General features: G+C 43.5%; 1 protein-coding gene across 5 annotated transcripts in view; it reads right to left on the bottom strand.

The window, feature by feature from the left end:
* Positions 1–9,490, bottom strand: part of KCNT1 (potassium sodium-activated channel subfamily T member 1) — a 102,323-nt gene extending 92,833 nt beyond the window's left edge. For 4 of the 5 annotated variants that reach the window (XM_070955477.1, XM_070955478.1, XM_070955479.1 and 1 more), the window contains exon 1: positions 3,010–3,104. In XM_070955477.1, the coding sequence (XP_070811578.1) occupies positions 3,010–3,104 (95 nt within the window). Of the gene's footprint in view, positions 1–3,009; positions 3,193–9,422 lie in introns of those variants that run through there. The other variant, XM_070955474.1, reaches the window with a different exon arrangement.
* Positions 9,491–15,573: the final 6,083 nt, after the last annotated feature.

The following is a 15,573-nucleotide window of genomic DNA, read 5'->3' as shown; positions in this document are numbered from 1 at the left end:
CTGTGCTGACACAATCTTCAAGGCGAAGAAATTAATCCTTTCTGTTTGCACACAGCTAAGCGTGCCTGCCTTAAAACGAGTACCACATGGCCCTTAAGCGATCAGGAAAAAAATGAGAGCTGCAGACCATTTTTCCCAAATCCCCTACGAGAAAAATTTCTCGACGCCGGGCATTCAAGAAGCATCCAAGAGGCCATAATAACGCCTTCTTTTAATCTCCCCGCCGAAAAATCAGGTAGAGAATTGGGTATCTGACACAGCTTTTCCTCAAGGGGCAGAGGACGTACGCCTGGGTAGGTGGGCGTTTTGCAAAATTCAAGGCAATAGCCGTTCTGATGGAAGGCAAGAGAAGAGTTTCATTAAAGCATGAAACTGTCAAAGAATAACAGAGTTGGAAGGGACCTCGGAGGTCTTCTAGTCCAACCCCTGCTCAAGCAGGAAACCCTGTACCATTTCAGACAAATCGTTGTCCTATGTCTTCTTAAAAACCTCCAGTGATGGACCACCCACAACTTCTGGAGGCAAGCTGTTCCACGGGTTAATTGTCCTCACTGTTAGGAAGTTTCTCCTTAGTTCCATCCATTGTTTCTTGTCGTGCCCTCTCATGCTTTGGAAAATAAGTTGACCCCCTCTTCTTTGGGGCAGGTCCTCAAATACTGGAATTACCGCTATTATGTTTGATATCAATATCCTGGTTGATTGTTCTTACTGTCAGGAAATTAGTTCTCCTTAGTTCTAGTTTGGATCTCCCCTTGCTAAGCTTCCATCTGTTGCTTCTTGTCCTGCCTTCAGGGGCTTTGGAGAATAGGTTGACCCCCTCTTCTTTGGGGCAGCCCAAAGATAGATATCGGAATGGTGCTATCATGTCACCCCTGGTCCTTCTACTAAAAGGGATATTTGGAAAAAGCTCTGCATTTCAATGTTTTCACCAGCGAGAGTCCTTGTTGCAAAACATGGAAAAGCAATACCCAACTTCAAAGTATGTTGTTATGCTCTGGACTATTTGAGACTTTGGTGCCCATCATCTTTAGCAGCTTAGCCCTTGTCAAAGGGTTGTGGGAGTTGTTATCGAAAACATTTGAACCCTCCTGCAAACAAGTAACTATCCCAACACGAATGGCCACCAGAGTTACATTTGAGGCTTCACAACGGGGCTAGATGAATCAAAAGTTGGAATTAAGATTGCCGGGAGAAATATCAACAACCTCAGATATGCAGATGAAACCACTTTAATGGCAGAAAGTGAAGAGGAACTAAAGAATATCTTGATGCGGGTGAAGGAGGAGAGTGCAAAAGTTGGCTTGAAACTCAACATTAAGAAAACTAAGATCATGGCATCCAGTCCTCTCAAGTCCTGGCAAATAGATGGGGAAGATATGGAGGCAGTGACAGATTTTATTTTCCTGGGCTCCAAGATCACCGCAGATGGGGACTGCAGCCAAGAAATTAAAAGATGCTTGCTCCTGGGGCGGAAAGGAGCAAATCTATGGCAAATCTAGATAGCTAACTAAACAGCAGAGACATCACCCTGCCAACAAAAGTTGTATAGTCAAGGCTATGGGGTTCCTAGTTGCAATGGATGCAGTTGGACCATAAGGAAGACTGAGCACCAAAGAATGGAGGCCGTTGAACAATGGTGCTGGAGAAGACTCCTGTGAGTCCCTTGGATTGCAAGGCAATCAAACCGGCCAGTCCTAGAGGAGATCAACCCTGACTGCTCTTTAGAAAGCCAGATCCTGAAGAGGAAACTCAAATCCTTTGGATACCTAATGAGAAGGAAGGACTCCCTGGAGAAGAGCCTAATGCTGGGAACGATGGAGGGCAAAAGAAGAAGGGGACGGCAGAGAATGAGGGGGCTGGATGGAGTCACTGAAGCAGTCGGCGTGAGCTTAAATGGACTCCAGAGGATGGTAGAGGACAGGAAGGCCTGGAGGAATGTGGTCCATGGGGTTGGGATGGGTCGGACATGACTTCACAACTAATAGCAACAAACTAGGTTCACATTTACCATGCTGATTGCTATATTAACTCTTTTTTTCCCCCAGATTCACCCGATACACAGAACTACAAACTAACCCGATTGATTTGAAACACACGGAAACAATAAGCAATTAAGATCAACATTAACTAAACCTTAAGCAAGGTCTTCTGTTAATCTCGTGGCCTGACTCATACAAAGTACAACTACAGTGCGGTCCATTTTCACTTGATACGTTGTATAACACCATCTGTGGTTGTTCGTAACCAGGTTAACGGCTTAGCAAATTGGGCAAATCCACCGCAAATGCACTTTGTTTCTGCAAACACAATTAAGTAAACCACAGGATGGTAGGTTGTATAAACCTTTCCTAGGTAGGCAGAAGTGAGCCGCATTAAGCTCAGCTGTGTTTACTCCCCCCTCCCAAAGGTTTGTAGAATAACCAGGTTTTACTTCAGTACGATTACCTCCATAAACAATATTATATTCCGCATTTCGAACTGGCTTCAATTTGCAACCTCTTCCCCCTCCTGCCACCCCCACGAAAACCCAAGAGTAACAAATCATCAGAATGTTCCCCCAAAGGTGTTTGAGCGACGAGAATAAAATCATCCTTCAGCAAAGAATCACTAGATAGGTAAGAACAAGATTAATTCTTGGGCAAATTTAAGTCTACAACAACAAAGTTAGACAGGGCCCTATCTGGATAGTACGATCAGCACAATCAAACAGATCACCAGAACAGGATCTGGACCTCACACCAACCTATAAACAACAGTGCGAAGTTAGAGTCACCAATGGAATTTTCCTGGTCTGCCAACGATCAGCACCATGGAGAGCTCAGCCTATAAATTCCCATTGGCATGGAGTTGCACTCAAAGGAGAAAGGCAGGAATCAGCACCATGGACAGCTCCCCATATCCTGCTGCCTCAGCTAACACCTTGAGCCCCCCAACCTGAGCTCCACGCCCTTCCTTCGCAGCTCCACACACACACACCTCTTCCTTCTTCGTCCCAATGTGTCGTCTTACCTGTCCTCATTTTGGAAGCTCTGGTCGCCCAAGAGCAAGTCTCGAAACCGATAGCGAGGTGGTAGGGGAAGGACCTCGGAGTCCAGCTCGTTCATGGTCAAGGAGGAGATGTCCAGGATGACCCCACTCTTGTTGGTGCTGCTTCCTCCAGCTTTCCCGCCTCCTCCTGGGGATGCCTTGAATCTGAGAGGAAAAAGAGGAGGGGAAGAGAGTGAGAGACTGGAGACAGGTTGCCCTTTCCCCCTGCAGTTGGATGCAAACAGTAAAGGGAAGTCCCTGCCAAATACTAAGACTCCCTCCTTCACAAAAATGGTACTTCCCAGGTGTGGCTTAGAGTCCCTCTTGAGTAGTAGAAAGCTGGTTGTCCCAGCTCCATGGGAAGGACCAGAATAGACCTTATCTTCCTTGTAGTTTTCAACCCCGAGACCAGGAAATGCTCCCCGTTCTTCAAATCCCTCCTTTTCCCCTTCTGAGCAGAAATACACACAATCACACAAGCAAACAGCTGTTTACAGCCCTGGAGTCCCGCCCACAGGAAAAAAAGGGGGGAATATTGGGGAGTGGGCTGTATACAAGAAAGGAAAGGGTGAAATGGTGATGATGACCTTCAGAGCCATGTCTGAGACAGATGGCAGAGGAAAGCAGAGAGTGGGGGGGGGAAGTATCGCTTTGCAAATCTGTACAAATCTTTTTAAAAAGGAAACTAACGTCGTGGGAAGGATGTGGACTTTTTTAAAAAAAATAATAATCATCTTATTAAGTTTACGGATATGTAAAATGCAAAAGGAAGTGAAGGAAGTGAAAGGGAAAAGAAAAAGGGATGAGAAATAAATGTGGATAGATAGATAGATAGATAGATAGATAGATAGATAGGGAGAGAGAGATAGAGATAGATATATATTATATATATAAATTATACTGTGCTTCCATGGTTAGATGGCCCAGACATTAATATTTGAACCTAGATCTTTCTGACATTTATATTTTATTGGATTCTACTAATCTAATTGAAATGTATATTGTTAGTCCACGTATAATAGGCCATAGGCTAAATACATAAATAACCCTCACTCAAACCCTCACAGCCTCATAAACTTTGTCGTGCCTTTAAGCATTTCTTCAGTTGATTTTCAATGCACGAAAACACTTTTGTGGCGCTAACCAGGATCACAAACGGTGTGTTTCACCACAAAACTTTCAAGTACCTACCATATTTTTCGGAGTATAAGACGCACCTTTTTCCCCCTCTAAGAGGGGGTGAAAATTTAGGTGTGTCTTATACACTGAATGTAGCCCCGCCCACCCACTGGCGGGGCAATTTACCTCCTTGCTGCAAGCAGTAAGAAGAAACAGCTCCTTTCAGCTTCAGCACAGCCTAATTAGCACAAATTGATTGGATCGGCCTCCCAACTCTCAGCTGCTTTGCTCTCAGCTGTTTTGCCCAGGCCTCTGCTGCTTGCTGCAAGGAGAAAAATTGCTGGGAGCAGATTTTTTTTTTTCTTGTGCTAATCAAGCTATGCTGAAAATGAAAATGAAAGTAAAGCAGGCTGTTTGCTGTTTGCTGTAACGAAGCAAAATTGCTGGGAGGCAGATTTCTTTTTCTTCTTTTCCTCACCAAAAACGGTAGGTGCGACTTATAGTCCGGTGTGCCGTATATTCCCAAAAATACAGTATGTAGGATGCCCAACATCTCAGTGTTGGAAGCACCGGCAGCCTTCTGAAGAAAAAGCACGCAGCAAATTCGAGTCCAAACAAACATACAAATGAAGGTTTCATCGTGGCTTCCATGCAAATTCAGAACACTGGAAACTTGCCAATTTGTCTTGCCCGCGAGCAGTTTCATACAATACTGGTAGCATTAGCACAGCTGCAGCAGCCGCCGCCAAAAAAAAACGCCAAAACAATCCTTGGTTGGATAAACAGAGGCACAGAATCAAAACTGGGTGAAGTGTTAGTAGCGCTTTATAAAGCCTTAGGAAGGCCACAACCTGGAGTACTGTGTCCCATTTTGGTCATCGCACTACAAAAAAGGACGTTGAGACTTTGGGAAAAAGTTGCAAAGAAGAGCAATTAAGATTGATTCAAGGCCTGGAGACAAAAATGTATATTTATTTATTTATTTATTTATTTATTTATTTATTTATTTATTTATTTATTTATTATATTTCTATACCGCCTTTCTCCCGTAGGACTCAAGGTGGTGTACAGTCAAGAAAAATATAGACACACAAACATCATAAAATTGCTAATTAAAAGAAGAACGTATATGAAGAACGGTTGCAGGATTTGGGTTTGGCCAGTCTAGAGAAAAGAAGGATTCAGGCGGGACATGATAGAGGTCTTCCAAAATTTGAGGAGGCTGCCACAAAGAAGAGGGGATCAACTTTTTTTCCAAAGCACCAGAAGGAAGGACAAGAAACAATGCATGGAAACTAATCAAGGAGAGAAGCAACCTAGAACTTACTAACAGGGAGGACAATTAACCGGTGGAACAGCTTGCCTCCAGAAGTTGTGGATGCTCCATCACTGGAGGTTTTGAAGAAGAGATTGGATAACCACTTGTCTCAAATGGTATAGGGTCTCCTGCTTGAGCAAGGGGTTGGACTAGAAGATCTCCAAGGTCCCTTCAATTCTGATTCTGAGCAATCTTACATGAGAGTTCCACGCAGAATTGTCTGCCGCACTCTCAGCAGTAGGAGAAGTGAGGAGGAGAAGATCAAGGAACTGCCCTTAGCAACCTACATTTTCTTAGGGAGAAGGGAGGCCCTGAGATTCCAGCCAAGTAGAGGTAGTCCTCCACTTACAACAGTTCCTTTAGTGACCATTCTGTCAGCTTTGGAAGCCATATTAGCATCGGAAGCTGCCAAGCTGCCACCTTCTCATGTGTGGGGAAAGTAGGAGGAGGGGGGATTTAGTAAAGGGAATGTAGACAAAATAGCATTCTTTTTTTCGGTCAAGGTCAGGACAGCCCTGCATCTGGAGAAGGAGTGGTTGGAATGGTGTCTCGAGATGGGGCGGATGACAATCGGACCATGTAATGGGCTGATGGGTGCAGGAGATGGATTTGGGGGGTTTGATTTACTGAGGGGAAACCCAGAATTCTCAGATTCGGGTTTTCCCAGATGTGCCAGTTTACCTATTCTAATAAATGGAACTTTCAGAAAATACTTGCCTCAGAGTTTTTAATTGGAGCAGAGGTTTTTCTGGAGCACTGATATGTTCGCGATTACGACGGCACAGGAAAAAGTGGCTTATGACCGTTTTTCACACTTACGACCGTTGCAGCATTCCCACCCTGGTCACGTGATCAGAATTCGGATGCTTGGCAACGGACTCGCATTTATGATGGCATTTATGTTGCTGTGGCAAGAAAGGTTGCAAAATCGGGCAACGTTCACTTAACAACTGTCTCGTTTAACCACAGAAATGATGGGCTCAATTGCGGTCGTACAATTGCGTGCATTCTGGATTTAGGCACTCAAAGCAAGTGCTAAAAAGTCAACAAAAGGACTTTTTCCAAGATGGGAGAGCAGAATGAAGAGGCAGACGGTTGTTCCACCCTTTTAAAGTCAATATTTCCTCATCGTTTCCCTTCCTGAATCCTGTTCTACGATTCTAGACTCCACCTCGAGCAAAAATTATGGCATTCCTTTTTCTTTTTCACTACCTCTAAGAGAAGAATTTCATCAATGCAATGTGGATTAGGTAATGTACCTTCATTCAGTCAATGCCATTTATTTATTTCGTACGGCGTCACAGAATAAAGACATAAAATTCACAAAAGCAGTATATAAAATCCAGATATAAAATACCAGAACGGCAGATTATTTTAATATTCCATTCCATGGGCCATTGGGAATTTCTTCTTGGTCTAAAAATCCACTTCTTCAGTCATGGCCTAATTCAATTTGTTCTTTCAAAGAGCATCTATTTCTCTTTGTCTTACATTGTTTTTATAGTTCTCTCATTCATTGCAAGCTCAAAACCAAATAAATCCCACTTGGAGTAAGCATTTGGAAAAAACAACAAACACCCAAATCCGAGAAAAATAACATTCACAGAGGGAAGATGGTAAAATATTGTTATTTTTTTTCAAAGAAGCTTAATTTTAGAAAGAAGGTTTTAAAGTATTCGGTGGATTCTTTCCCCAACTTTTCCTATCTCAAATGCGTTGGATTATAGCCACTGTTATGTCACGTAGGCAGTAAATGTTGAGGATGTATAGCTCAGGACATCTAGAGGGTGCCAAAAAGAGGGAAGATTTTTATATTTGTAGAGGTTTTATCTAAAAATGCTATAGCAGTCAGGGGCTGGTCTGCCCAATCCAAAGAACAGAGTTGGAAGGGACTCTGGAGGTCATCTAATCCAACCCCCTGCTCAAACAGGAGATCCTACACCATTTCAGACAAATCCAAACTCTTTTTAAAAAGATCCTTCCCTCTCTTAAATTCTAGCACCCAAATTCAACTTCCGATCCTGCTCTACCAGCTGCTTTTGAATAGCTTCCCACGTCAAAATCCACAGCCTGTTTTGTTTGTTTTTTAATACGAAGGGCGATTTATTCTAAACCATGAGTTTGAAGAGAGGATGTGCCAAGTTAGCAAAAAGCCAGGGCGTCCACTAATTCTCCTCCATCTAGCATCCAAAGAAAGCTGAACACAGATCTTCTGGGATCCAACAGAGGGTTTCTCTACAGTGACCGTCACATCTTTGGAGCGGGCTGCAGGAAAACTAGGCAGTCCTGGAATGGTTGAACCCCTTTCAAGAACACTAGGACAGGGACAAATGAAACCAACCCCTTCCAGATCTTTTAACTATAGTTTTCTTTATTCCACCAAAAGAAGGATGATGAGTTAAGTCAACCCAATTCATTTGAAGATGTTGAATTAAGTCAACCCAACTCCTCTGAAGATGTTGAATTAAGTCAACCCAACTCCTCTAAAGATGTTGAATTAAGTCAACCCAACTCCTCTAAAAATGTTGAATTAAGTCAACCCAACTCCTCTAAAGATGTTGAATTAAGTCATTTTCATTTTCATTTCATTTATTCGAATTTCTATACCGCCCTTCTCCTTTCGGACTCAGGGCGGTGAACAGCCAGATAAAAAACATCTATACAAACATCACAGTTAAAAATAAAGTTAAAATAATTTATAAATATTGGCCCATAATTTAAAACTTGTCAATTAAAATAAATATTAAAATTTTTAAAACTAACCCTAAAATCAGGACAGACCGGCTAGCTGGAAGAAGGATGATGAGTTAAGTCAACCCAATTCCTCTAAAGATGATGAATTAAGTCAACCCAACTCCTCTAAAGATGATGAATTAAATCAACCCAACTCCTCTATAGATGATGAATTAAGTCAAGCCAAGGTTTGAACAGCAGCTCAGTCGTGACTGGCAGAATATATCCGTCTGCGTTGCTGTCTCATTGTGCTTCGAGTTATTTGGATTAATGAGAAAAAGTCACAGCCGACAGCAAAACTTTGATTGCAACCCTGTAGCACAGAGTTCTTCCTTTGTATGCAGAATGTTCCAGGTTAAAAAAAAAAATTTTTGGCGTCTCCAGGACAACCCTAAGAGATGCCGAGAGTTGGTGTCAACCATGCTGTATTATTTTGACTCAGGAGCAACAAGAGTTCTTCGCTGGGAATTTAAGTCAGATTGAAGCACCTCACCCCCCCACTTTTACAAAATGGCAGGAGCGTTACCAAGGACTCACTGCCTTAATCTCCGATCTGGGGGACAAAGGAAACGAACCCCACCAGCGATTGGCATGGACACGTAACAGGTCAACCTCCCCAAAGGAAGCGCTTTCTGCTAAATCTTTGCAGTCCCTTCACCGGTAGGCAAAGCTTCCCTGTTCCACAGCTTTTAAAAACAGGGTAACAGAATTGGAAGGCTTCTAGTCTTAGCACCCTTCCAGAGCAGGAAAGCCGACATCCTTTTAGATAAATGGCTTGTCTAATCTCCAGTGATGGAGCATCCACAACTTCTGGGGGGAAGTCATTCCACTGATTGATTGGGAAATTTTTCCTGGAGTTCTAGGTTGGTTCTCTTCCTTGATTAAGCCCTGACTCCTACAGAGACACACCTTCTTTTAAGGTGCGGAGCGATTCTGCCTTGGATTCAGGAAGAGGGGCACCGAGGCAAAAAAACTCCCCACGAGAGACTGATGGAAAGAGGGTTAGAAGTTGGACCGAGCTTCTCTTCCCTAAACACGAAACCTGTTCAACTTACAGCACCACCGGGCGCCAAAGAACTGATTTTTTTCAACCCAATACTCTCACATTTCTCCCCCCCATCCTTTTCCCCACTCCCCCCACCCCAAAGTCAGATCAGGCTCCCAAAATGTCAGTTTTCCATTTTTGAAGCCAGCCGGTCTGTCTCTGTTTCCAGCCAACACTCACCTCGTCAGCTTTTGGGAGAGATCTTCCCTCCGTGAATAACATCTCACCGTCATCCTGGGGGCGAGCATCTCAAGGCTGGGATGAAGACGGTTGTCTCTCTCTCTCTCTCTCCCCACAATCCCCCCTTCTCAAATCAAGCCCAGCAGCCGTGGGAAGCCCCCCCACCCCATCCAGCTTCTGAAAAGCCTGAAGGATCCGTCATCCAAGCCATGGCTTTGCAATGTGTTTTCTTCAGGGGGTGAAGGAAAAATTAAAAAAAAATCACGGTAATCTCCTCGTTGTTCTCCTCCACCGACCCAGGACCTACTTCGTTGGTCGATCCCCTGGTTTTCTCAGACTGGGTGCAAAAGATAGCAAACCAAACAGGCCTTCACCACAGAGAGAGAGAGACACACACAAAACCCCCGCGGTAAGGACCCAGCAGCTAGCAAAGAGAGAAAGGGAAGATGCTGAAGGCACAGTCTGCCTCTTGCTGCCACGTGGTGGTGATGCAAAAAAATGAGAGAGAGAGAGAGAGAGAGAGACAGAGAGAGACAGAGAGAGAGAGAGAGAGAGAGAAGATACAGACACACACAGAGAGAGAGAAACAGAGAGAAAAAGATATATATAGAGAGAGAGAAAAAAAAGAGAGAGAGAAAGATATAGATAGAGAGAGAGAAAGATATAGAGACACACAGAGAGAAACAAAGAGAGAGAGAAAGATACAGAGACAGAGAGAGAAAACAGAGAGAAAGATTAGACACACACACACAGAGGGAAAGATATATACATATATAGAGAGAGAAACACAGAGAGCGAAAGATATAGAGACACAGAGAGAAAAACAGAGACAGAGAAAGATATAGACACACAGAGAGAAAGAGAGAGAAACAGAGAAAGGTATATATATGTATATATATATATAGAGAGAGAGAGAGAAAGAGAACAGAGAGAAAGATATAGAGACACACAGAGAGAGAAACAGAGAAAGATATAGATAGATAGATAGATAGATAGATAGATAGATAGATAGATAGAGAAACACGAGAGAGAGAGAAAGATATAGAGACAGAGAGAGAGAGAAAACAGAGACAGAGACAGAGAAAAATATAGAGACACAGAGAGAGAGAGAGAGAGAGGAGAGAGAAACAGAGAGAAAAAGATATATATATATATATATAGAGAGAGAGAGAGAGAGAGAAACACACACAGAGAGAAAAACAGAGAGAGAGAGAAAGATACAGAGGCAGAGAGAGAGAAACAGAAAAACGCAGAAAGAGAAACAGAGAAAAAGATATTCAAATTCTGTGGAAGGCAGCCAATATTTCTCATTTTTTTTATAAGCCCCACCTTGCTCTCCATTTCTCTAACATATGCTTTAGCAGTTAATGCGGTTTAGCTGGGAGGGGGGGAGGATGCTTAAGAAGGGATAGAGCTTCAGCACATACACAAAGGATAGGAGATGAAACCAGGGTGTTTTCCGGCATTGCAAAGGGCAGGAGGAGATGCGAAGGGTGGACGTTACGAAGGAGCTGCTGTAGATTTCAGCTAAAGATGGGGAGAAACTTCCTGGGGTAAAAGGCTGATTTTTGTCGAGTTGAGTTTTTAACAGCAACGCCCTGACCAAGAAAGCTCAATTCACAAAGAGGCTCACGGAAGTTGAATACAAGGAAAACGAGATGTGGTTACAGAGTCTTGGAAAGCAGAAACAATTTCTCTAACCCTCATTTTTTATAACAGTGGTATGTTAAAGTTAAAGGTTCCCCTCGCACATATGTGCTAGTCATTCCTGACTCTAGGGGGCGGTGCTCATCTCCGTTTCAAAGCCGAAGAGCCAGCACTGTCCGAAGACGTCTCCGTGGTCATGTGGCCGGCATGACTCAATGCCAAAGGCTCATGGAAACGCTGTTTCCTTCCCACCAAAGGTGGTCCCTATTTTTCTACTTGCATTTTTTTTTTACGTGCTTTCGAACTGCTAGGTTGGCAGAAGCTGGGCCAAGGAACGGGAACTCACCCCGTTACACGGCACTAGGGATTCGAACCGTTGAACTGCTGACCTTTCGATCGACAAGCTCAATGTTTTAGCCACTGAGCCACCGCATCCCTGAAGTATGTTAAGGCACGGTAATAGTTCATCAATCAGAATAGAGCCAGAAGGGACCTTGGATGTCTTCTAGTCCAAGCAGGAGACGCTATACCATTTCAGACAACTGACTATCCAATCTCTTCTTAAAAACCTCCAGTGTTGGAGCATTCACAACTTCTGGAGGCAAGCCGGTTAATTGTTCTCACTGTTAGGAACTTTCTCCTTAATTCCAGGTTGCTTCTCTCCTTGATTAGTTTCCATCCATTGTTCCTTGTGCTTTCTGGTGCTTTAGGATCTAAATTGACACCCCCCCTCCTCTTTGTGGCAGCTCTGGAAGACTGGAAGACTGCTATCGTGTCCTCCCTGGTCCTTCTTTTCTCTAGGCTGAAAATCATTCCCAAATCCTGCAACCGTTCTTCAAGATGTTTTACTCTCCAGGCCTTGAATCATCCGAGAGTGGCTCTTCTCTGGACTTTTCCCAAAGACACTTGTAGTAGTTTTTGTTTCTCAATGGTTTGATCCTATTTTTGACTCTCTCTCCTTCCTGGATGGATAACAAATCGCTGGATAAGATTGGAATCTCCATCGGGACTTCGTCTGCCATCTTTGAGGGTTTCTCCCCCACCCCTTTTTTTTTAACTTTCCCAGACTCGGAGAATTCCCTTGAGATGCTGGGGAAAAAAATGATGAGCTTTCTAGAGGATGAAATGATCCTTGTATTTCTGGAAAGGGTGGAGGAAGACATGAAGGATTCCATTGAAGGACAAAGGCAATTATCAGATGTGGTAGGTTCTTACTATCATACTATGCTAATTCAAAGCCCAGTAAGGAAAGTGAAGGCACCCCAATTAAAACTGGGACTTTCTGATTTGAATTTGTCCCTCTTTAGCATGGGAAGATTTGGCTGCTCTTGAATTTCTCACTTAGTCTCACCTTTGTCTGGTTTTGTCTGAGCTTGGTGGTTTTCCTGAAGACGTTTCTTTACCCAATTGGATAACATCACCAGCGCTAGAAGCGAGTGGAGTTTGCAGGGAGGAGGAGGAGGAGACGGAAGAGGAGGAGGAGGAGGAGGAGGAGGAGGAGGAGGAGGAGGAGGAGGAGGAGGAGGAGGAGGAGGAGGAGGAGAACTGTGGGGTCCTTGGTGCTCTCTGAGCTTGGTAGTTTTCTTGCAGACGTCTTATGACCAAACTAGATAACATCATCAGCGCTAGAAGCAAGTGGAGTTTGCAGGGAGGAGGAGGAGGAGGAGGAGGACGAAAAGAAGAAGAAGAAGAAGGAGAAGAAGAAGAAGAAGAAGAAGAAGAAGAAGAAGAAGAAGAAGAAGAAGAAGAAGAAGAAGAGGAAGAGGAAGAGGAAGAGGAAGAAGAAGAGGAAGAAGAAGAAGAAGAAGAAGAAGAAGAAGAAGAAGAAGAAGAAGAAGAAGAAGAAGAAGAAGAAGAAGAAGAAGAAGAAGAAGAAGAAGAAGAACTACTACTGTGGGGTCCTTGGTGCTCTCTGAGCTTGGTAGTTTTCTTGCAGACGTTTTATGACCAAACTGGGTAACGTCATCAGTGCTAGTGAGTGTGGGGGGGTTGCTGCCTGTTTATTTCCAGTTGCAAACCCAGCTGGGTAATGAAAGCTCTGCAAGCAAATCACCATGCTCAGTTCAACATCTGAGTTACAGATACTTCATTTATCAGTTTAGCACAATGAAGCGGAATTTTCCAACGCGAGGAACTACAAAACCCATCCCTCAAACTAATGTGACTTGCTAGGAACAAGACCTGAAAGTCCAGAAGACACATGTCAGCAGCCTTTGTGCTTAAAGAGCTAGAGATGTTGTTCGTGAATTCCAGAGTGTTGATGAACCATTTAGTAATCAAATGGATTTTTTTCCCATAAGTACTTCAGTTAATTCAGATTAAAAAGTCTCCAGGTTCCTGCTCTTACATTCGCCGTCATGATATTTCTAAGGAGAAACTGAGGCATAGTAATCGAATGTGTGTATTTGATGTCCTGTATTTGATGTTTTTTGACGTTCTGTATTTGATGTTTTACGGGACTGGATTCTGAGTGCTAAATGTTTATAATGGATATTTAAGCTTTCCATTTTTAAAAAATAAAATCATATTTTTTTTAAAAAAAATAAATCCTGTGCAACATTTGGAGGGAAGGAAATAATTCCATAACTAATAAATGCGGAGGCTGTCGTGAAGCAGATGGGGAGGCCAAAGACCGAAGTGCAATTTCCTGATTTTAAAAATCCATTCAGGAAAAAAAAAAATAATGATGAAGGTTTCAATTCCACTGGCCCAATTAGCTAATGAGCTACTTATAGTGAGATGAAGGCATCGTTGAGAGAGGGCAAAATGTCCCTCTTTTCGAAAACAGAAAATAAAAAGGTCACGAGAGATGGCTTTTGCTGGTTTCCAGAAGCCAAATATTCCATTATTAAGAGGTTATTTAAATATCAGTTATTGTAGAGCTAGGAGAGAAAAAAAAATGCCTGTATCACTCGGAACACCAGTCAAGAACAATTTACCTCAACGCAGAAACGTTGCTGAGGGAAAAAATTAAAATAGCGGCTCTGTGGACAAAAACCGAACAAGTAGGTCAGTCAAAAGCAGAAGAGCTTTAAACCAGGAGATCTGAAAGCTTCTCTTCGGATGCCACCTCGATGTCAGGCTCTCAAGTGGCTTTCAGCTACAGAGGGTGAGGTTTCAGATGAACGTTAGAAGAACTATCTCTATCCTGAGAGCAAGTCAACACCAGAAACAAGGACCTAGAGAGGAGGATTGGAGACATTCTGATGGCTCTCAGATCTTTGGGATCAACTCCCACACCAAGAAAATCAACTGCTGGGTTTGGGTTGACCATCAAGAGGAGCGTCAAAAGATTGACATCCGTTCAACCGATGACCTATGTTTCAGATTTCAACCACACTGGCCCTGTCCAATGGACAATGAGAATGTCAACTCGCAAAGCATCCCTGGCCTGCTCTCGAGTTGCAATAGGCCAGGGGGGAATGGGAAACTGGCGAAACTGCACAGCAGCGAAAAACAGATGCACATTCCACACTTATCTCCCTCAAGGCTGTATCCCAGGGATACCTACAGCAGTCGAAGGGGAGTGACCTCTACAACCCGCGAAATTGCTCCGGTTGGCGAATGTGATTGATGACACACCCTGGGAGGAGGGGGGGAAAGGGTCATAATTGGAGTGTAAATTACATAGAGTCAGAGCTGACTTCACTTGGGAACTTGCCAACATGAAGCTCCTAATAAATAACTGGATTTCTTTGAAGCTTAGCTCGAGGCTTATGATTTTTTTTTTTAATTTGATTTATATGCCGCCCTTCTCCGGAGACTCAGGGCAGCTTACAATGTGCTCAGCAATAGCCTTCATCCTTTTGTATATTTATACAAAGTCATTTTATTGCCCCCACAACTTGGTCCTCAATTTACCTACCTTAGAAAGGATGGAAGGCTGAGTCAACCTTGAGCCTTGGCAAGATTCGAACCTGCAGTAATTGCAGGCAGCTGGTCTTAATAACCAGCTTAATAACAGGGTGCCTTAGACCACTGTACTACCAAGGCTTAGAGAAGGAGAATTGGGAGCAGAGAAGGAATTGGGAGAGTTTGAGAAATTGGGGAAAGCATCTAGGAGGCATCAGGTTAGCTTCTCAGAGATGTGGTGGGGCTTCCCTTCTCTGGAGAAATTCCTGGATTTCTGCAACGAGCAGGTAATTCAATTGACCCAGATTCTATGGGTTCCTCACCCTACCAGAAACAGCACAAGGCATTCATTTCAGCCTGGATTTCATTCCAGAGATGTATTTTATTTTTAAGAGTGGGTTCTTCCCCCAGAAACATCACGTGGAGTCAACTCTAAAATGGCTTAGATTTATCCCATCTCCATTTATCCCATGTCCTCAAACATCCACTTCAGAGCAGCCAAGATGAAAAACAAAAGCAACGGAATGCTGACCAACCAACAATGCCAAGGAAGCACCAGATTTGTTTTAATGGGGGCAGAATTTCCTCCAAGAAATCCGAAGACAACACAGGGTGTGGGGTCAGGAAAGCGGTTACGAGTTGCTAGACACCA

Source organism: Pituophis catenifer, unplaced genomic scaffold, assembly GCF_029215685.1.
Source record: "Pituophis catenifer annectens isolate HBS135680 unplaced genomic scaffold, rPitCat1.0.hap2 SCAF_17, whole genome shotgun sequence".
Lineage (NCBI taxonomy): Eukaryota > Metazoa > Chordata > Lepidosauria > Squamata > Colubridae > Pituophis > Pituophis catenifer.
The sequence above is the reverse complement of the archived record's forward strand: the minus strand, read 5'-3'. Positions and strand labels throughout refer to the sequence as shown.